This window comes from Archocentrus centrarchus, chromosome 11 (assembly GCF_007364275.1).
Source record: "Archocentrus centrarchus isolate MPI-CPG fArcCen1 chromosome 11, fArcCen1, whole genome shotgun sequence".
In the NCBI taxonomy this organism is placed as follows: Eukaryota; Metazoa; Chordata; class Actinopteri; order Cichliformes; family Cichlidae; genus Archocentrus; species Archocentrus centrarchus.
This window is the reverse complement of record NC_044356.1, coordinates 5040405-5062930: the sequence shown is the minus strand read 5'-3', so window position 1 is coordinate 5062930 and position 22526 is coordinate 5040405. Positions and strand designations below refer to the sequence as shown.

The following is a 22526-nucleotide window of genomic DNA, read 5'->3' as shown; positions in this document are numbered from 1 at the left end:
GTCCGACCTCCTTCACCCATACAAACAGCCTCGACACTTTGGTCCTCAGCCACGGGTCTGTCCCTCGCACCAACCTCCACACCTTTGGGGACAGAGCCTTCAGTGTGGCAGACCCCCACCCTCTGGAGCTCTCTCCCTTCTCACTGGCCTCTTTCAAGAAACTTCTGAAAACTCTCCTGTTTAATCTCCAGTTTATTTATTTATCTATTTGATTTTTTTGTTGTTTGTTTGCACTCTATATACAGCATCCTTGGGTTTCTTGAAAGGCGCTATATAAAGTTATTATTATTATGACACATAGCTTTTTCCCTTCTCACATGTCTTCAGGTTACCTTGGTACATACACAGCAGATTTAACTGTGTATTGATTGCTTTGTATTTCCACAGATCTAACTTCTAAAATAACAAAGTTGTGCTTTTAAGATTTTCATACATTACTGTTAATTAAGAAGCTTTAAGTGTGAATAAGGCCAAAAAAAAAGCTATAAACAGGTTGAGTCTTATTTCTCAGCGTCACTTCAGTCAGAGCAGAGATATTTTTGGAAAGGTGTACATCTCCCCGGAGAGAAAAACCCTTCATGTGTTACAGGTGTCGTTCATGCAGCTGCAGCGAGGACTATCACTGCCACTCGATGAGAGTCCCATGAGCCTCTGCGCCCGTCAGCGTGACAGACAGCCCTGCTGCTGATGGAGAGCGAGATTCTGAAGGGCATGAAATGTTTTGCCGAGTTTAAAATGAGCATGTTCACTTCATTAAAGAGTGCAGGCAGGCAACCAGCAGTAACCATCCATCTGCACTTGAACTTCTTGTCCTGTGCAGGCAAGATTTCACTGACATTGTCATCAATCTGTCACATCCATACAGACTACTGTTTGTTCTTCCTCATGGTAAGTGTGGTAATTTAGCTTTACTGCTGAGTTTGCTCTCCCTAAACCTTCCTTACATTTCACTGGATTTTTTTCCCCCCTCATTTTCTTGCTCAAGGACCACAAGCCTGACAAAGGTCTGTGATGCCACCTGATCTAAAGATAAAGATAACTCATATGTGCAGTTACAAATGTTAAAAATTAATAGAATGTGGGAGTAGAGTAGGGGCGTCAATGCCCCCTCTTGACACCTTTTACTCAGTACAGCTCAGCAACCTCCATAAAAATGAAGCCAACACAGAAGCGTCAGAAACTGCAGTTCCTCTGGTGGCCACTTGAGGCGAGTTGTTTCCTGTACATGCGAATGTCAGAATAACTGACTGGGATACCGCAGAAACACACGGCATGGTTCAAAGATGATATTGGTCTGTGTGGCTAAGTTCCCTCTTTGAGAGACCTTTTTTTTAATAATACGATTTACCTGTCGATAGGCTTAATGTGCTTTATTACAGGCTTAGCTGTTGTGCATGGCAGGTGGATGCTGGCACCATCTGCTAGGCTCCTCCTCAGCTAATTTGAGTTGCTTAGCTGGAGTCCGTCCAGCGTACCTGTGCTGCTGGTTCCTTACTGAGTTTTTTAAAATCAGACAAATATGAGTAATTCTTTCATGACTCGGCCTTCTGCCTTCTCATCCCATTATGATCATTACTGGGCACAAAAGCCAAGATGCCTGTAGCTATAGTGCTAATTGAAGGCTTTAAAATTGTAGCCACAAACAAATGGATGAGGTCACCATGGTTATTTCCATCTTTCATATCCAGTATATAATATCTCAGTAGAGTTTGAGGACGGGTGGTGTCACAGTCACATGTTTCATTTCATTCGGACCAAAAACTGATAAAAATCTGTCCTGAGACAGTCAAACATTACAAACTACTCAGAGTGAACTTTGTGGTAATGGGTTACAGTCGTCGTCTCCAGGAACGCATGGATGAAACTGTCTGAAGGTATTGGTGCTAATTCTGGGAGGAACCTGTGGAAACATGTGGACCTCAACACTGTGGAGGACGCTGAGGGTCAAAATGATGGTCTGTGCCCTTGAAATAGCCCTCACTACATACAGATGCTGAAGCTCATTAAGAGTGACACCGGTAATCTTATAGTAATTAATCTGTGAATGCAATACAATACAACTACATACAATTATCCAGAATAGCATTAGCTACCAGAAGGTTTCTGTAACTCTGCCAGCTGAAAGGAGAGCAAAACTCAGCTCCCCAAACAGCTCCCAAAGGGAATTGTGCCAAAGAGCAGCAGCAGTCAATCAAGCATGTAGTTAAAACTTGGACCTGCTATTTTATTTCTCTGCTCATTTTCCATTTCACATATTTAAAGTCTCCCTGGTTATGAAGGGCAAATTGTCTTAAATGCAAATGTTAAAGTTGGTTTTAACCAACTTCTCCACTCCAGCCTTAAATATCTCATCCACTGCAGGTATGTTTCAGCTGCAAGGACCTAAAGTCAGTATGATCACAATCAAGTCAGAAATCTAGCCCTGTGTGTGGAACAGGGCACATTAACATGCCTCAGTTTGGCAGCCCATTTAACCTGAAAACGTTCCCATCGCTCCCTCTGACATTTCACTGCCACTGCTGCCCTGCATCTGCTGCCTGCTGCTCCAACCGCTCTGCTGCCCCAGCATCCACCTGTAGGCTCCTCCCTCTACGGTTTTATATACAACATATTTGCAGAGAGCGATAAACCTGGAACGCCGATGTCGAGCTAAATATATCCTGCTGCTGCTATGAATCATTTCAAATGGAAGTCATGTGACCGAACTTAAAAGTAGAGACTTTCAGCTGAACATTGGAGAAAAATGTTTGAATATAAACAGACCCCAAAAAGCATCAGAAAGGTTTCTCAATATTTTAGTACCTTTAATAGCTGCTGTTTTTTAAATCGGCCAACTGTTTGCATTAGAAATCCAAAATTCATATTCACTGCAAAGCAAATGTTTGCCTGACCACATGATTACAATATACTCCAGTCATCCACTACTAATACTACTTAGGCCACCCCTGTGCTGCCAAAAGAAGCCTTGACCCTTTGGGGCAGGGCTAAATTATCTGTGATGCCTGGCACGGTGCAGTGTCAGCAGGTCCTGAGGGTTGCAGGCTGTGGTCTCTGTGGATTGGCCTTATTTCGGTGGGTCCTGATTGGATTGGGTTCAGAGGAGTTTGGAGGCTGGCTAAATGCCGTGGGTTCTTTGTTGTGTGACAGTGTGCACTGTCCTGCTGGGGGAGGCTGCTGACATCAGGAAATGTCACTGAACAGTTGTTGAATTGGGTCTCCTTGAGCTATAACAATCATTTATGCAGGTCTTATGTGCCAAAGTAGCATCCACTTGAATCCCAGTGCCACAGATATCAGCATTGTAATGAGAAGATCAATATTATTCAATATTATTCACTTCACTTGTCAGTGTTTTTAATGCTGTGGCTGACTGGATCTGTAAATCTTTAGCATGAACAAACACGGGAGTGGAAACAGTGGAGTTTGCTGCTCTGTAAAATATTGCTATAAAAATAAAGCTGCTGTTTTCAGGCCAGAGTGATTCAGCTCTCTGGGTTTGCTTTGAATGAGGACATTTGATTAAAACTGTTGGCAACTATTTGCTTTTCCATGCTGTCGCACCCTCTGCTTGTTCACTCTGATGCCAGTCTCGCTGGATTCCCACATACAGCAGACTTCAGTCACCCTCCGTCCCTCCACTTACTTGATTCTGTCTGGCACTCGGTGGGTCTGGTTGCCGTCGCTCTGGCAGTTGCCGGCGTACTGTGCTCGGCTGGTGGCTCCCTGGTCCTTCCGCAGAGCCATTGCCCCGTGGGTGAGGACAGAAACACCTTTGGCAATACGCCTGCAGGAACAGCAAGAGAACAATGTGAGAAAGAGACACTGGATTGCTTTTAAAGGTCTTTTCTGATCTGCTGCTGGCGAAGTGCACAGGTACAGGTGAGGACAGAGACCGTCCAGGGGAAGAAATGTGTATATCAGCATGAACAAATGAACATGAAGCTGTCAAACAGACACGAGGCTCAATTTAAATGACACAACATTCATGATATAAAGGAAGATTCCTCCATAAGTTAAAGCTAAAAAGGGTACAGCGTGTTCCATGTTGTGGAAACAGTTAGTTTTTGGTATGCTTTCAAAACAAACCTGGTTCAGTTAGGAGATTATTGCAGAAATGTTTGATATGTAGACAGCAAGGAAAGATCGACCTTAATTCCTACTAAACTGCAAACTACAACTTCTAGAGTCCTTCTGTCCTGTTCAAGCCCAAATTCATACAGACACAGGTTTAAATACATATAAGTAGAAACAAATGGAAGAGTGTCTGGATCCAAGGAATCACTTCATTCAGTGAGTGAAAGGAGTTTTACGCCTTGGCAGAGAAATGCATGACTTTTACTGCTTTTACCCCCCCCTAACAAAAACAGATACATGAACAACAATTTCAGTGAGGTAATTAGGGGAGTATCTGTAAAGTGGCAGGTGATAAAGACCACCTTATAAATGTGCTTGGATGCCATCCTGGACATTGTTAGTGAGCTTGTAGCCAAGCAGCTGATGAATCTCTCAGTGACAGTGAGGCATAAATAAAGCAGCTGATAACAAGCTAATTCAAGCACAGCTTCAATGCAACGCTGAACATCAGTTTCTAAATTTAATTGTGTGTCAAGTACTCTCAGTTCCAATAAATAAATATTAGCTGAGTCACTGTTTGTCTAAGGACAGTTTAATAATAGATCAGACTGATCTGCTGGAAGTCTTCATGCAGTGAGAGACAATTTAAAAGGCACAGCTTGACTGTAAAATCAACTCTGATTTGTAAAAATCAACAACAACAGCAACAACAACAACCGCCCCGTCTCACATCTTATACATGATGCTGTTATTTATTATGTAAAATAAACTTTTAAGACCAACAGTAGATCCTGCTCTAGTCCTGATCACAAGGCCCTCACCAGTCAGGCATGAAATGTGAATGATACTAAATTCACAAAGCATTTCGATGGTGTTTCCATAATTCAGTGAATTACCACTTCAAAAAAGCTGGTGGGGCAGGACATGAAGTGAGGAAGGAAGCGCTGACGAGAGTTCAGAAGTTCAAACGTGTAAATGTGAGCTGTCACGACGAAGGTCCTCCTCACAGTCCTGCTGGCCTCAACAGGAAGAAGGGTGCTCAGGTGTCACTTTGAAAGGTATCATTTGTCTGGTGCATGTTCTGCTCAATAACACGCTCTCTTATGGGAAGGAAAATGATGACACAGAGAAATAATTTAACATTTCTCCTGAACGTGGAATCAGTTACAAAGCCTGGGATTAATAAATCAAACAGGACTTGAAAGAGACTCAGGTAAAACTCCCATCACACTGAGATGAAACTACACAAAACCTAGTTGTCAAAAACTGCATGGATCAGCTGTTGTGTTTCATTTATGTTGTATAATATTTGATTGGGTTGCACTGCGCTGACAGCACTGATTCTTTTCAGGTTAAAGTGAAATTGTCAATATTTAATAAAGTTTTTCAAATCACACACTGAACATAACAAATAATCAGACTCACTGTGTTTCGAGTGGATCACATCAATAGTCCTCAGAGCTGTTCAGCAGTTTTGGAGCCACATTCACTAAATTATGGCATCTTTATAGGCTGAAATCCATTTAAGATGTTTCACAAGGTCCAAGTGCTAATCCCAAACCCCATCCTACCAGAATATGGGACCTTTGGCTTCTAACTGTCCAAAGTTTTGGTGATCAGATTAAAATATAAACATTGTAACTGATATACCACAAAATCTGTATTCTTTTTATGTGCATTAAAACGTTTAGTTTTTTCCAGAGTACATGGTCAGGTGTTGGGTTAGGGTTATTATCGATTACAGTTTCCACATCCACGAGTCCGCTTGAGTCTGAGTGATGTAAATTTTGTCATCAGATGGTAAACATGAAGGTCCGGGCCTGCCAATTTTGTGTAACCTTGCAAATTTGTTCATAGAGAGTTTTCATTACAGTGCACTGAGTATGCATGCACCCCAGGCAGCAGGCTTCAAACAAGTGTAGCAGGAATGGCTGCTCAGCAGTTGTGTCTATAACAGCGCATAATCACGGCCTTAGGCCTTCCAAGGCTAACCACTCATGGCACTTCTGAGGGTAAAGGGTAAAGGCTATAATAACCATCTGCTGGTTATGAAATCATACCAATAATTTTTTTATGCATCACACATTTCTAAACTTTTTTCACTTGGAACCAGCACCCCAGTTTTCATACATGTACCAGCTGCAACAATTTAGTTTTCTGTGATATGAACATACACATTATTGTCCTGTGAGGGCAGCACAGTGTGGAGGGCTGAGCACAGTCACCTCACAGCAGCTTGGGCTTTTCTCTGTGGAGTCTGACCGGGTTCTCTCCCGATACTCAATCCAAAACATTGGCATGCTAATTGGTGATTGGTGGCCTTGAATGGTTGTGTCTGTGTTAGCCGTGCAATGGACTGGTGACCTGTCCAGTGTGTCCCATGCCTCCTGCTCAGTGACAGCTGGGATACGCTGTAGCTCCCCGTGACCCTGAACCGGAGGGATGGATGACCCCTAAAGTGACTGGTCATTGGTTCCTGTGAAAGAGGTTGCTGTGATGAGGTAACTTACAATGTTGTCAAGAACAGTTTATAGTGCGAAATGTCCATCAGCAGCAGAAGTGGTTATAAAACACTCAGCATAGAGTGTGATGCAGTGCACACTGACACAGTGATGGGTGATTTTTCAGATGCAATTCATATCCAAGTTCAGAAAACATATCTGGTGCATCCAACATCCAATAAGTGCAGGATGGCAACACTAAAGAATATTACTAGACACACCATAGACGGAGAGAACACACCATAGACGGAGACTATGCTGTAGTCACGCGAGACTTTGTGAATCTCGGCAGTATCGTTAATGGCGGCGTGACTCTATCAGCAAACATTTGCATGATTAGCCTTTTTTTTTCGCCAATTTATAACTAGACAGGCTTAAAACTAAAAAATATAGGTAGTTTCTTAGCCTAACTTAAATTATTTTCAACAATCTGGAGGACGGTGAAGAGGACCTGGATAGTTTGCTGCGGTACATCGACGGGTGTTTTGAGCGAGTCGTCATGGGGAAAACAGACAAGACGCCGACTCCCTCCACCAGCAAAGCAACGCCGTCCACAAAAAGAAGCCGCCCAGAAGATTCCCCAGAGGCAACTTCGCCACCCACCACCAATATTGTGGGCATTCTGGAGTCCATTAATAACAAATTGTCCAGCTTTGACGCCCGCTTGGCCCTGGTTGAAATCCTCCACAAGGAGTTTCAGGCCCTGCGGGAGTCAGTCGAGTTCAGCCAGCATCAGGTGGAAACACTGGCTGCTGAAAACGCTGTCCTCAGAGAGTCGTGAATTCCCTCACCGAGGAAACGACCCGGCTCTCAGAAGAAAATAAGAAAATTAAAGAATCGATTATCGAGCTTCAGGCCCGCAGCATGAGAGAAAATCTTGTGTTTTCAGGTATCCCGGAGAAGGCAGAGGAGGACCCGGAGGCTACAGTGAAGGAATTTATCCAAACTCACCTGAAGCTCTCGGAGGACGCCGTGAAGACCATCGCCTTCCATAGAGTCCACCGCCTGGGAGGGAAGCGACCCGGAGCACGCAGACCCAGACCGATCGTGGCCAAATTCGAACACTTCAAAGAAAAAGAGCTGGTGAAGAGCCGCGGCCGGGAGCTGAGAGGGACGGACTTCAGCGTCAACAACCAGTTTCCAAAGGAGATCCTGGAGTGACGCAAGGGCCTGTTCCCCATCCGGAAGAAATTCATGCAGGGAGGCTCCCGGGCTGTCATCGCCGTGGACAAACTGTATGTGAACGGACAGCTTTACCGAGACAAAAACACCACGCCATGGCTCTGCTGATCGATCAGGTGATCTGTGTCCATATTAACGTTCTTTTCTGAGTTTTTTTTCAACCATCTAAACAGTACCATTAAATAGTCTAAATCTGTCTAAGTAGTACCATTAACGCCGACGAGTCAGCATAGTACCGTGATCGTTTGTTTGTTTGTTTGTTCTGTTTTGTTTTCCCCTCATCTAATTTCATTCTTAGGTCACTTAGGTCACTTTTTACACGTCTTTTTTCTTTCTGCACTCAGCAATATGTTTACGTCACCAGAGAAATCATTACACAGGGACGTCTGTGAGGCGTCTGTGAGGCGTCACGTCTGTGAGATGCGTCACTGCTGAGATCACGCGAGAGCTGTGCGTAAGTAATATGGCGGTATAGTAAACAAACCGGTGCAACTCAGGTAAATCAAACCAATATATTTATACCAAGATAGAATTATTCCTAATACTAACCTCTGCCTATTAATTCTTTCAATATAACAAACTGGACGAGGAAACATTGTACAGCCTGGAGAGCTACGTCGACGAGTGCTTTGTCAACTTCGTGATGGGCAAACCACAAAAAAATCCTGCTACCACGGCCACACCAACTTCTAAACGCACTCGTTCCGAGTGCTCAACAAGCACATCCACATTATCCCCAGAGAAAAGCTTCACTGATGTCCTGGACTCCATCGACAAGAAGCTAACTAGCCTAGATGCCCGACTTGCCTTGGTGGAGGTTTTACACAAGGAATTCCAACAGCTGAGGGTGTCGTTGGAGTTTAGCCAAGAGCAGGTGGCGTCGCTTGCTGTCGAGAACCAAAACGCTGAGGGATACCGTGAAACAACTCACCGATGGGATGACACAGCTGACCGGGGAAAACAAGAAAATGAGGGAGACCATTCTGGACATCCAGGCTCGGAGCATGCGGGACAACCTCGTCTTCTCCGGGATCCCAGAGCAAGCAGAGGAGGATGCCGAAGCCTCGGTTCGCGAATTCCTCCAGCATCAGCTGAAACTCCCGAGTGAAGCGGTAAAAAATATAACTTTCCATCGTGTTCACCGGCTCGGAGGTAAGAAGCCCGATAACAAACGGCCTCGGCCAATTGTAGCTAAATTTGAACATTACAAGCAAAAAGAGCAGGTCAGGAGTCGGGGCAGAGAGCTGCGTGGAACACACTACAGTGTTAATGAACAATTTCCAAAAGAGATTCTCGATCGGAGGCGAGTATTATTTCCAATAAGGAAGAAATACATCACTGAGGGCGTCAGAGCTACGGTAGCTGTAGATAAGCTTTATGTTAACGGTCAGCTGTACAGGGACCGGGAGGTTACCCCATGGCTTTATTAGGAGCAACTTCATGTTAATTTAAAGCATGTAATTGATTAGATAAGAGATAAACTTAAACCGCGGCCGGTCTACAGGTCTGTATATAACAATTAATGCACAGCTCTTTGTTTTGTTATCATGTTGTTTTTTTTTTCTTTTTTTATGCTTGGCTCTTTGGTGTTTGCACTGTTTCATTTCTCTCTCACTTTACACTCCTTTTTCTTCTTCTTTTTTTTCACCCAACATGTTTGCCACACGGACATACAGCACACACACTGCCATACAGGATACACAGTCATGCAGGACACGTACACATGCGCACACAAGGTCATGGAGGACACATGCGAGGACGCGCGCACACATCTTTAGTAAACACACAACACTTCACCTGTTAATCTAAACATGAGCACACTCAAGTTTGTCTCATGGAATGTACGCGGAGTTGGTTCAAGGGAAAAGAGAGTGAAAATTATTAATCGGTTAAATGATTTACAGGCTGACGTTGTGTTTCTACAGGAGACACATGTGTCCAGAACATCTGCACACACACTCTCCTCTCCACAGTTCCCTCACACTTACTCAGCCTGCTATAACACCAAACAAAGAGGTGTAGCCATATTGATTAACAAAAAGATAAACTGCATCATTAGAAATACTACATCAGACCCAGAAGGTAGATTTATAATACTCAATTTAACTATTCAAAATATAGATTTATGTATTGCTAGTATATATGGGCCAAATGTTGATGACCCCTCCTTCTTTCATACCTTCTTCACTTTGCTGTCCGATCACTCTGACACCACACTTATAATAGGAGGAGACTTCAACCTGGTACTTAATGCAGATATTGACAGGCTCAGTACAGCAGTGTGTCAGAGGAACTGGCAGTCTGCAGACATTCTTAAACAGTACATGAAGGATTTTGGTCTTTGCGATGCTTGGCGTTCACATCACCCCACTCTGAAAGATTATAGTTTCTTCTCACCAGTACACAAGTCTCACTCCGCTTAGATTACTTTTTAGTTAGCAGCTCCATGATGATGGATATCACAGACACTCAGATTCACCCTATCACTATCAGTGATCATGCACCGGTGTCTATGTCTCTGACACAGAAAAGAGTCACACCACCAACCAGGAACTGGAGATTTAATACATCATTACTTAAAGAACAAGATTTCATTAATTATTTCAAAAAGGAGTGGTCAGCATATTTAGAAAATAATGATCAACCTGGAATATCACCATGTGTTCTTTGGGAAGCAGGAAAAGCAGTAATGAGGGGCAAAATAATATCTTACTGCTCGCATAAGAAAAATAAAGAAAAAGCACTTGTGTTAGAATTAGAACAGAAAATTAAATCTTTAGAAACTGCCTATGCTGCTTCACCACAAGAACATATAATTAACAACATGAGGAAACTAAAACTGGAGTTAAATGAAATAATTGATAAAAGGACACAATTCATGTTGCAGAGGCTGCGTTTAGAAAACTTGGAAACATGGAAATAAATCTGGAAAATTTTTGGCTAACCAGTTAAAACTAAATAAAGAAAAAACAGCCATTTATTCTATTAAAGACTCAACTGGTAATATTACCCACGACCCACAACAAATAAATAACTCTTTTAGAGACTTCTATGAAGCCTTATACTCATCGCAGATTAATCCATCTGATGCTGAAATTGAAGAATATCTTAATAACATTAATCTACCTAAACTAAATGATGAACAGGCCGTGACTCTTGATTCGCCTCTTTCATCATCTGAATTTTACGAAGCAATACAGCATCTCCCAAATAATAAAGCCCCAGGCCCAGATGGTTTTCCAGCAGAGTTTTATAAAGAATTTTGGTCTGTGCTAAGACCCTCTTTTCTCAGAATGGTGGCTCAGATTCAGAGCAATCATGCGGTCTCTCCAAACATGAACTCTGCTAACATTAGTCTACTTCTTAAACCAGGCAAAGACCCCACACTCCCATCCAGCTACAGGCCAATCTCTCTGATTAATGTAGACCTTAAAATAATTTGCAAAGTCCTTGCCAGAAGGTTAGAAAAAAATCACTCCATCTATTATACATCCAGACCAAACAGGTTTTATCAAGGGTCGGCACTCTGCCAATAATACACGCAGACTGATAAATATAATAGATTACTGTTCTATTAATAAATTAGAAACCACAGTTGTCTCTTTAGATGCAGAGAAGGCATTTGATAGGGTAAATTGGAAATTTCTGTTAGCCGTTCTACACAAATTTGGATTTGGTTCATCCTTCAAAAACTGGATCAGAACATTATACAGCTCTCCAAATGCACGTGTTAGAACAAATGATCTTATTTCCCAAAGCTTCAGTCTGCAGAGAGGCACCAGACAGGGCTGCCCACTTTCTCCTTCACTCTTTGTCATTTTCATTGAACCACTAGCAGCAACAATCCGACAAAATGTAGATATTAAAGGAATTCAAACAGAAAACACAGACCATAAGATAAGCCTTTATGCTGATGATGTATTACTTTTCCTTGAGAACTCACAAACTTCTCTTCTAAAAACAATCACACTTATAGATAAGTTCTCATCTATATCAGACTACTCCATCAATTGGAGTAAATCAAACGTTTTACCTCTAAATTGTAATTTTCAGAACACCACGACCACCTCAATACAATCTGGCAATATTAAATATTTAGGTGTTAATTTTTCCCCCAGGCTGTCAGACCTGGTACGGTTGAATCATATTCCTCTATTAAAAACAGTAGAGGATGATCTCACACGTTGGAACTCTCTACCTATATCTATCATGGGGAGAGTTGCCACAGTAAAAATGATAATTTTGCCTAAAATCAATTATTTGTTTTCACTGATCCCTAATAAACCTTCTGTTGCCTGGTTTAAATCTCTGGACTCAAACATTTCAAAATATTTGTGGAAAAATAAAACCTCAAGAATAAGTTTAAAAACTTTACAAAAGCTAAAATGCAGTGGTGGTCTAGAACTCCCAAACTTTTATCACTATTTCTTAGCCAATAGATTACAGTATATTTCAAGATGGATCAAATCAAGCCCTTTAGACAGCCCATGGCTGGATTTAGAACAAACACTCTGTGGAAAAGGGAAAATCTCTGACTTACCTTTCATTAGCGTCAGTATTAAACATCATAGCAGTTTTAAAAGTCTTAACATAAATACCTCTCTGACAGCCTGGTGGGAATTCTTAAAGATAACAAAGTCTTCACTTATCCCATGTGAACTGACACCCATTTGGAACAATCCAGATATATGTCAGAAAAAGACAGTACTGAACTTCTCAACATGGCAAGAGAAAGGAATAAAGAATTTAGAACATGGTATTCACGATGGGACCTTTATTTCATTTGAAGAACTTATTTCCAAATATGAAATTAGCAATAGCAAATTTCTCGAATACCAGCAGTTGAGGTCTATCATACAGGCAAGGTTTAATTTAAATAATTTAAAATTAGAAACCCCTGTACTGGTAACAGAATTTCTAAATCTTTATACCCCTAAATTACTATCAAAAATATATAAGTTATTATTAAAAATTAATGATTCAATATCCCTCCCAACTACAAAATGGGAGCGAGATCTTTCCATTAACCCAGAGGAAAACTTCTGGACACAGATATGTTTAAACACTTTCAAAATGACTAAAAGTCCGAATTTACAACTTATACAATACAAAACTCTCCATAGAATACATTATACAGGACACAGGATGTTCCAAATGGGCCTCAGAGACACAAATATATGCACCCACTGTTCAGGCAACCATACTGAAAACTATATGCATGCAGTTTGGTCTTGTACACCTGTTCAGAGGTTCTGGCAGAGGATATGTGAGGAATTATCCACATGTTTTAATTGCGATATCCCAACATCACCAAAACTGTGCATTCTAGGTGATTTAAGTGAATTAAACATGGAAACAAATATATCACACATAGTTCTTACTACCTTATGCATCGCTAAGAAAACTATCCTCATGAATTGGAAATCAAAAAATGATTTATGCGTTACTCACTATAAGAATCTACTTTTAGACCACATTAGTCTGGAAAGAATGTCTGCCACCTCTAAAAATCAACTGGCAAAATTTGAATCTCTCTGGTCCCCACTGATCAGCTCCATCGCATGATGGGGGTGACGAGCTGTGGTCTAGTTTCATGGCGCACCCGGTAGGTGGCTGGGGTTGGGCCGGGGGGGCCTGGGTGTCTGATGGCTCTGGCCTGGAGGCGGTGGCTACCGTTTTGTGGTTTCTGTGTCCGGGCCCTGGTTGTTGGTGGTGGGGACTTGGATGGTGCTCTTATGGTCGTGGGGTGTGGGGCTCGGGGTCCCGTGGTGGCGGTGCTGGCCCCGTCCGGGTGGCCGGCTTCCTCTGTGGGGGCCGGGGTGCGGGGGTCAGGGCCCTGGTGCCCGGGGTTGCCCGTTTCCTGGCTGGGCCCCTCCCTGCGCGGGAGGGGTCTGTGCCCCCTTGGGCGCGCCGCCGTGTGGGGTGGGTTGGCTGTGTCGGGGTGTCTGGCTGGCATTCCGGGATTCTGGGTGCCCTCCCCCATGGGGTGGTGGGGCGCTCAGGTGAGGGAGCAGCAGTTGCCCCACACGGGGCCGGTTAGTTCTGACTCAGGACCACTGTGTGCGTGTGTGTGTATGTGTGAGTATGTATGTGGGGGTGTGTGTCTGTGTGTGTGTGTGCGTGTGTGTGCGTGCGTGTGTATGTGTGCGTACGTGCGTGTGTGTGTGTGTGCGATATTTGTTGTCCTTTGTATGCATGTGGGGTGTGTGTTGTGTCCTGTTTGCAGTGGGGGCAGTGGGTGCCGGCCTGGAGTACGGTGGCGTCCTGGGGGTGCGGTCACTTCAGGCCCTGGACCTGCCTTCCCTGGGCTGCGGGGGGGTGTAGGGAACTGGGGTGCCTAGTGAGCCAGTAGCTAGCTGGCTCTCTTCCTCCGGGGGGTAGTCCTCTGCCTCCCGGTCATATTTATCCTGGCCCCTCCCCTCCTCCCACTCAGTTTAACATCACATTATGCACACATAGGTTCTCGGGGGTGGGGGGCTCGTGCTGCAGTGAGTAGGGCCATCACCTCGGCTCTGCTCGCTGTGCTGCGTGATGTCCCACTCCTCCTTTTTTAATTGCATTATACAGCTCACAACACATCATAGTACATATAGGGCCTTGGGGGGCAGGTGTGTCACACAGTGGTTAGTGGGTGGCACTGCTGAGGTGGCCCCACTTGTCTGTTCACTGCTGCCTGCACCTCAATTTTATTTACATTTTAGACATTGAGGGCCTTGGGGGGACAGTGTGGATGGGCGCTGTTATTCAGTGCTCATATTACATCTGTCCCTCCAATTTTAAAAGCACTGTAGTTTTCACACAGCCATACACATTCTTCTCAGTACATACATTCACATCACCCCCCCAACACGCTGAGTGGGAGGAGGGGGCGGGCGGGCCTTCTCACACCCCAGTTCCATGCACCCCGCCTGGGATGGGGACTGGCTCATTGTTCGGGGCTGGGTTGGCTGCTTCCCTGGGTTGCCGCTGGCTTGGTGCTGGTACCCGCTCTCCCACATTAGGTGTCCATGTATGTTACATGTGCGTATGCATGAGTGTGTGACTGGTGCATGCGAATGTGCGTGCGTGTGTATGTGCGTGTGTGTACATGAGGGAATGACTGGTACGTGTGTGTGTGTGTGTACGTGCGTGCTTGTGAGAGTGTGTGTGTGTGGACAGCTGGGCCTGGGTTGGTGGCTTGCCAAGCCTTGGCACCGGTGGGACACGGAGGGTGGGAGTTACCCCTCCCTACCGCTCCACGCTGCTCCCCACTGGTCGTCACTGCCGCCCCTGGGGTGTGGGTGCCCGTGGGTCCCGGGATGTGTGGCCGGATGTCTCGGCATGGTTTTTGGCCTGCTCCCTTGGCGGCCGTGACCTGGGGGTGGCTTGGGCCTCTTTGGCGCGTGGGGGGGCTCTGCCGGGTGTCGGGCTGCTCTCGGGCGCTTGGGGCCTCGGGGGCCGCATGCCTGGCTCGTGCTGGGGGTGCCGGCCTGCCGGGGGGGGTGGGCTGCCCGTCGTCTCTGGCTCTCTGGACTCTAGCCCCTGGATTGTGGGGGTTCCGTCTGTAGCCTCCCTCCTTCCTCTTCTGGGGAGTGTACGCGGTTGCCATCGGGATGTGTGGCCCCAAGTCTTCTGAGCTCCTGTGCTGTGGATGGCCTGGGTCCCCTGGGTCCTTCCCTATCTGCCTCTGGATCGCGGGGGGCATGGTTGCAGTTTCTCGCCCTCATTATCGAATACATTGCATGACAAAGGCGCATACACACACATTACTACAAACAATAAACTTGTGTGTGTGTGTTTGTGTGTGTGTGTATATGTAGGTGCATATGGGTGTGTGTATGGATGTGTGTGTGTGTGTGTGTGTGTGTGTGTGTGTGTGTGAGTATATCAACCCCTTTTATTTTTTTTTTTTTTTTTATTTTTTTTCCTATCTCCTTTCTTCCTTTTCTCCCCCCCCCCCCCCCCCCCCCTTTTCTCCCCCCCACCTCTTGTTCTTGCCCCTTCCTTGTTGCCTGTCAGACTTGGCATGAATAACTAAATAAAAAGATAAATAAATAAAAATAAAATTGCAAACATTAACAAGAAGAGCCTATAGGAAACATATAGAGCTGTTCTTGTCAAAGCAAATATGTTTGGTACATCAGTGCATTCGGATCATCATTCCGATTGTGAAAGATGCCAGACATGACAGGCTAAAAAAAAAAAAAAAAAAAAAAAAAAAAAAAAAAATGTTTACGTCACTTACAATGCTACAGTTTACTACACTAACATACAGCGCAGATGCACACACACCAACATACAGCGCACATACACACGCACACATCAATATAAAGGGCACACGCCAACATACAGAACATATGTACACACACACACACATCTTTAGTGAGCACACAACAGTCCATCAGTTAGTTTAAATATGAGCACACTCAGATTTGTCTCATGGAATGTGCACGGGGCTGGTTCGAGGGAAAAGAGACTAAAAATTTTTAATCAGTTAAAAGACTTAAAAGCAGATGTTGTTTTTCTACAGGAGACACATGTGTCCAAAACATCTGTGCTCACTCTTTCCTCTCCACAGTTCCCTCACACGTACTCAGCCTGCTATAACTCCAAACAAAGAGGTGTAGCTATATTGATTAACAAGAAGATAAACTTTAACATTAGCAACAGTACAATAGACCCTGAAGGTAGATTTATAATACTTAATTTATCTATACAGAATACAGATTTATGTATTGCTAGTATATATGGGCCAAATGTTGATGACCCCTCCTTCTTTCATGCTTTGTTCACTTCACTCTCAGATCACTCTGACACCACACTTGTAATAGGAGGAGACTTCAACCTGATACTTAATGCAGATATTGACAGGCTCAGTACAGCAGTGAGTCAGAGGAACTGGCAGTCTGCAGACATTCTTAAACAGTACATGAAGGATTTTGGTCTTTGCGATGCTTGGCGTTCACATCACCCCACTCTGAGAGATTATAGTTTTTTCTCACCAGTACACAAATCTCATTCCCGCTTAGATTACTTTTTAGTTAGCAGCTCCATGATGATGGATATCACAGACACTCAGATTCACCCTATCACTATTAGCGATCATGCACCGGTGTCTATGTCTCTGACACAGAAAAGAGTCACACCACCAATCAGGAACTGGAGATTTAATACATCATTACTTAAAGAAGAAGATTTTATTAATTATTTCAAAAAGGAATGGTCAGCATACTTAGAATATAATGATATTCCAGGAATTTCACCATGTGTTCTTTGGGAAGCAGGAAAGGCAGTAATGCGGGGCAAAATAATATCTTACTGCTCGCATAGGAAAAATAAAGAAAAAGCACTTGTGTTAGAATTAGAACAAAAAATTAAATCTTTAGAAACTGCCTATGCCGCTTCACCACAAGAACATACAATTATCAGTCTGAGGAAACTGAAACTGGAGCTAAATGAAATAATTGATAAAAGGACACAATTTATGTTGCAGAGGCTGCGTTTGGAAAACTTTGAGCATGGAAATAAATCTGGAAAATTCCTGGCCAAGCAATTAAAACTGAATAAAAAAAAACAGCTATTTTTTCTATTAAAGACTCGACTGGTATTATTACTCATGACCCACAACAAATAAATAACTCTTTCAAAGACTTCTATGAAGCCTTATATTCACCACAGATTAACCCATCTGATACTGAAATTGAAGAATTTCTTAATAATATAAATCTACCAAAACTAAATGACAGCCAGGCTGCAGCTCTGGATTTACCTCTTTCATTGTCTGAACTTAGTGAAGCCCTACAGCATCTCCCAAATAATAAAGCCCCAGGCCCAGATGGTTTTCCAGCCGAGTTTTATAAAGAATTTTGGTCTGAGCTAGCTCCCATTTTTTTCAGAATGGTAACTCAGATTCAGAATGACCACATCTTATCTCCAACCTTAAACTATGCTAACATTAGCCTGCTTCTTAAACCAGGCAAAGACCCCACACTCCCATCCAGCTACAGGCCAATCTCTCTCATTAATGTAGATCTTAAAATAATTTGCAAAGCCCTTGCCAAAAGATTAGAAAGTATTACTCCATTTATTGTACATCCAGATCAAACAGGCTTTATCAAGGGTCGGCACTCAGCCAATAATACACGTCGACTGATAAATATAATAGACTATTGTTCTATTAACAAATTAGAGACGACAATCGTGTCTTTAGATGCAGAAAAGGCATTTGATCGGGTAAATTGGAAATTCTTACTAGCAGTTATACAAAAATTTGGATTCGGTTCATCCTTTATAAACTGGATCAGAACACTACACAGCTCTCCGAATGCGCGTGTTAGGACAAATGATCTCATTTCACAAAGCTTCAGTCTGCAGAGGGGCACTAGGCAGGGCTGCCCACTCTCTCCCTCTCTTTTTGTAATTTTCATTGAGCCGCTAGCAGCAGCAATCCGTCAAAATGTAAATATTAAAGGGATTCAAACTGAAAATATGAACCATAAACTTAGCCTTTATGCTGATGATGTATTACTTTTCCTTGGGAATTCACAAGGCTCTCTTTTGAAGACTATCACACTGATAGATAAGTTCTCATCTATATCCGATTACTCTATCAATTGGTGTAAATCAACAGTTTTGCCTCTGAATTGTAATTTCCAGAGAACCTCTAGGACCCCACTAAAGTCAGGAAATATTAGATATTTAGGCATAAATTTTTCCGCCAGGCTCTCAGACTTGGTACGATTAAATCATATCCCCTTATTAAAAACAATAGAGGATGATCTCACACGTTGGAACAGTTTACCTATATCACTCATGGGGAGAGTTGCTGCCATTAAAATGATGGTTTTACCAAAAATTAATTATCTATTTTCATTGATCCCTAATAAACCTACTCTTCCTTGGTTTAAGTCACTAGATTCAAACATCTCAAAATTTTTATGGAAAAACAAACCGTCAAGAATAAGCTTAAAAACTTTACAAAAGCCAAAACACAGTGGAGGTCTAGAATTACCAAACTTTTATTACTATTTCTTAAGCAGTAGATTGCAGTATATTTCAAAGTGGATCAAATCCAATTCATTAGACAACCCATGGCTGGATCTAGAACAGGCGTTTTGTGGAAAAATAAAAATCTCAGATCTACCTTTCATTAGTTCCAGTATTAAACATCATAACTGCTATAAAGTCCTTAGTATAAATACCTCTCTGACAGCCTGGTGGGAATTTTTAAAAATAACAAGTCTTCACTCATCCCCTGTAAACTAACACCGATTTGGAACAATCCAGATATTTGTCAGAAAAAGAAAATGCTGAATTTTCCGTTATGGTGTGATAAGGGTATAAATAACTTAGAACATATTATCCAAGATGGAAATTTTATCACGTTCCAAGAACTTATATCAAAATATAGAATTGGCAACGGTAGATTTCTGGAATACCAACAAGTTAAGTCCGTCCTACAGGGAAGATTTAACCTTAATCAATTGAATCTAGAAATGCCTACTTGGGTAACAGAATTTCTTAACCTCTGTACCCCAAAATTGTTATCAAAATTATATAAATTATTAATAAAAACTGATGATTCAGTTTCCCTCCCAATTGCAAAATGGGAGCGTGATCTTTCTGTCAACCTGGATCAAAATTTATGGACAGAAATATGTTTAAATATCTTCAAAATGACTAAAAGACCCCAACTACAACTTGTACAATATAAGATTCTCCATAGAACATACTACACTGGACAAAGGATGTTCCAAATGGGCCTTACACACTCAAACATATGCACCCACTGTACAAGCAATTCAGAGGATAATCATCTACACGCTCTGTGGTCTTGTGTACCAGTTCAGAGATTTTGGCAGAGGATTTGTGAAGATCTATCCACATGGTTTAGCTGTTGTATCCCAACTTCCCCCAGACTATGCATCTTAGGTGATGTCAGTGAATTAATTATGGAGTTAAATATATCACACATAGTTCTTACTGCCCTGTGCATCGCTAAGAAGATGATCCTCATGAACTGGAAGACAAAAAATAAACTATGTATTACTCAGTACAGAAATTTATTAGTAGATCATGTTAGTTTAGAGAGAATGTCTGCTTCTTCTAAAAACAAATTGGAGGAATTTGACTCTCTTTGGTTCCCCCTGCTCAGCTCCATTACTTAGTGGGGGTGGTGGGCTGCGGGCTCTGCTCCTGATGTGCTTTGTAGGGGGGTGGGTGAGGACTCCGGATGCCTAGGTAGCTGGTAGCCTCCTGAAACTGGAGTCCTGGGGCGACCTTCTGGTGATGTCTGTGTGCCTGTCCTGGTTGATGGTGCTGGGGGCTTGGATGATGCTGCCTTCGGTCCTGGGGTGTGGGCGGGGTGCTTGGGGGGGTGGTGCCGGCCCTCGGTCGGTTGGCTGGTCTTCCCTGTATGGCTTGGGGGCTGGGGTCTGGGGCCCCGACACTGGGGCCGCGCCGGCTCCCGGTGGGTCCTCCCTGGGGCGGGGGGGGCCTCTGCTGTCCCGGCCGCGCCACCGGGTGGGGTGGGTTGGCCTGGCGTCGGGATGTCCGGTCTACGCTTTTGGGGCCCTGGGGTGCCTGCATTGCAGGGGGGTGGGGTGGGGGATGGGGCCACGGTGGGGTGGTTGGGGGGGACTGGGCACTGTATTTCCATGCCCAGGCCAGTATGTCCTGTCGCCTGTTTGTGTCTATTGTTGAGTGAATGGGCATCTAGGGGGAGCGGGCCGCCCTCTGCAGTGGGGGCGAGGGCACCAACCTCGGGTGCTGCAGTGCTCCGGGATGCTGTCACCGCGGCCCCGGGCTCACCTCCCCCTGCCCTGTGCTGGGGTGTGGGAGGTCGGGGTGCCTATTGAGCCAGCGGACAGCTGGCTCTCTTCTTCCAGGATTCTTCCTGGTCATATGCCCCCTCCCCCTCCCCCTCCCCATACACAAACACACACACACACACACACAGAATACACATCACTCACAGATGTAGGATGGAGAGGCCACGTGGAGAGCTGCACCACCACTTGCCTCTCCGTTTTAATTGCACTTTAGTCATTATAACTCACAACACATACACACTTACAACCTGATACACATAGGACCTTTGGGGCAGGCATGTTACTCAGAGGTTGATGAGGTGGGGCCGCTGAGGTGGCCCCACTCGGATCCTCGTCACTGTCTGTCCCCAAATTTTATTTGCACTTTAGACATGGAGGGTTTTGGGGGGGCAGTGTGGGCAAGCACTGACGACCAACAGTTGGCGCTTGTGGCATAACTGTCCCCTCAATTTTAACTGCACCCTATACACCTCATTCACTCACAAACATTAACACATAGACCTACAAGTTGGGGAGGAGGAGGGTGGATGGGTCATCTTACACCCCGATTTCTTGCGTCTCGCCCAGGGTAGGGGTCGGGTGGTTCCTTGGGGACCGGGCTGGTGGCGTCCTGGGGTCGCTGTTGGCCCTGGGGTGGTTTCCACTTGCCCCGTCTTCAGAGGGTGGGTAGCTATGGATGAATGTGTGTCTTTGTGTATTTGTCACCGTCTCCGTGAGTATGGGTGGGTGAGTGAATGTGTATGTATGGCATATCTGTGTGTGGGTAAGTATGTATGGGCATGTATGAGTATCTGTGTATAAATGTGTACACGGGTGTCTGGGTGTGTTTGTATGTATGGCTGGACCTGGGTCTGGGCCTTGTGCCTTGCCTCCTGGCCGCTCCTTGCTGGTTGCCTCCTCCCCCCTACCCCCCGGGGATGGGGGTGCCTCGGGGTTCCTGGGTGGGGCTGGGTGTTCTGGCGTGGGTGCTGGCCTGCCCCCCTTGGGGGTGCGGTGCGGGGCTGCGTTGGCTTCTTCGGCGTGGGGGGGGGGCTCTGTGGAGGGTCGGGCGGTCCTTGGGTGCCGTGGGCCCGGGGGCCCTGCCGCCGGCCAGTGCAGGGGGCTGGCCGCTGGGGGGGGACTGGCTTCTCATCGCCTTGGGTTCCCTGGAGCCCTTGCTCCTCGACTGGGGGGGCTCCGTCTGAGACCACCCTCTCCCGTCTGCTGGGGTAGGTGTGCGGTTGTCTTTGGACTGAGTGGCCGAGGGTCTTCCTGGCTCTTGGTGGGCTGCTGGTGGCCTGGGTTTCCGGGGGCTTTCCATACCTGCCTCTGGCTTCTGATGGGTGGAGCTGCAGCGTTTTGCCCTCATTGGTAAGTACATTCCATGACACAGACACAAACATGACACAGACACAAACGCCCACTCAATCACAACTCAACAAAATTGTTGGTGTGCGTAACATGCTTTGTTAGTTTTGTTTTTCACACACAAACTTATTTTTGCAAGTATTGATAGTATTTTTTTTATGTTAAAGTGATGAACTATCTGATTAATAGACTTGTGCTCTTTCCCCTTTTTTTTTTTTTTTTTTTTTTTTTTTTTTCTTCTCTCCTTTTTTTTGCTCCCTTTCTCTCTCCCTTTTTCTTTTCTTTATTTTCCTCTTCTTCAGCCTGTCAGCTCTGGCTGTTACATTGTATGTGAAAAAATAACTCAGATAAATAAAATAAAGGGTTAAAACATCAACAAGAAGAGCCTATTGAGAACCTATAGAGCTCATCTTGAAATAGCAAATATGTTTGGCACAACAACGCATTCAGATCACAGTTCTGCTTGCAAGATCTACCAGACATGACAGGCTTTAAAAAAAAAAAAAAAAAAAAAAAAAAGAATATTACTAGATATCAAGTAAGTTGGGCTGTATGTACCATTAGTTCATTTTAAATGTTAAGTATGGATATTTACATGTGCCAATCTGCATCC

The 22526-nt window shown here is 44.3% G+C and overlaps 1 protein-coding gene across 1 annotated transcript in view; it reads right to left on the bottom strand.

Annotated features, from left to right (window-relative positions):
* The window catches only part of grin2da (glutamate receptor, ionotropic, N-methyl D-aspartate 2D, a), a 185973-nt gene that overhangs the window by 133787 nt on the left and 29660 nt on the right, over positions 1-22526 (bottom strand). Inside the window, exon 5 of the mRNA XM_030741133.1 lies at positions 3644-3784. Coding sequence (XP_030596993.1) covers positions 3644-3784 — 141 coding nt within the window. The remainder of the gene's footprint in view (positions 1-3643; positions 3785-22526) is intronic.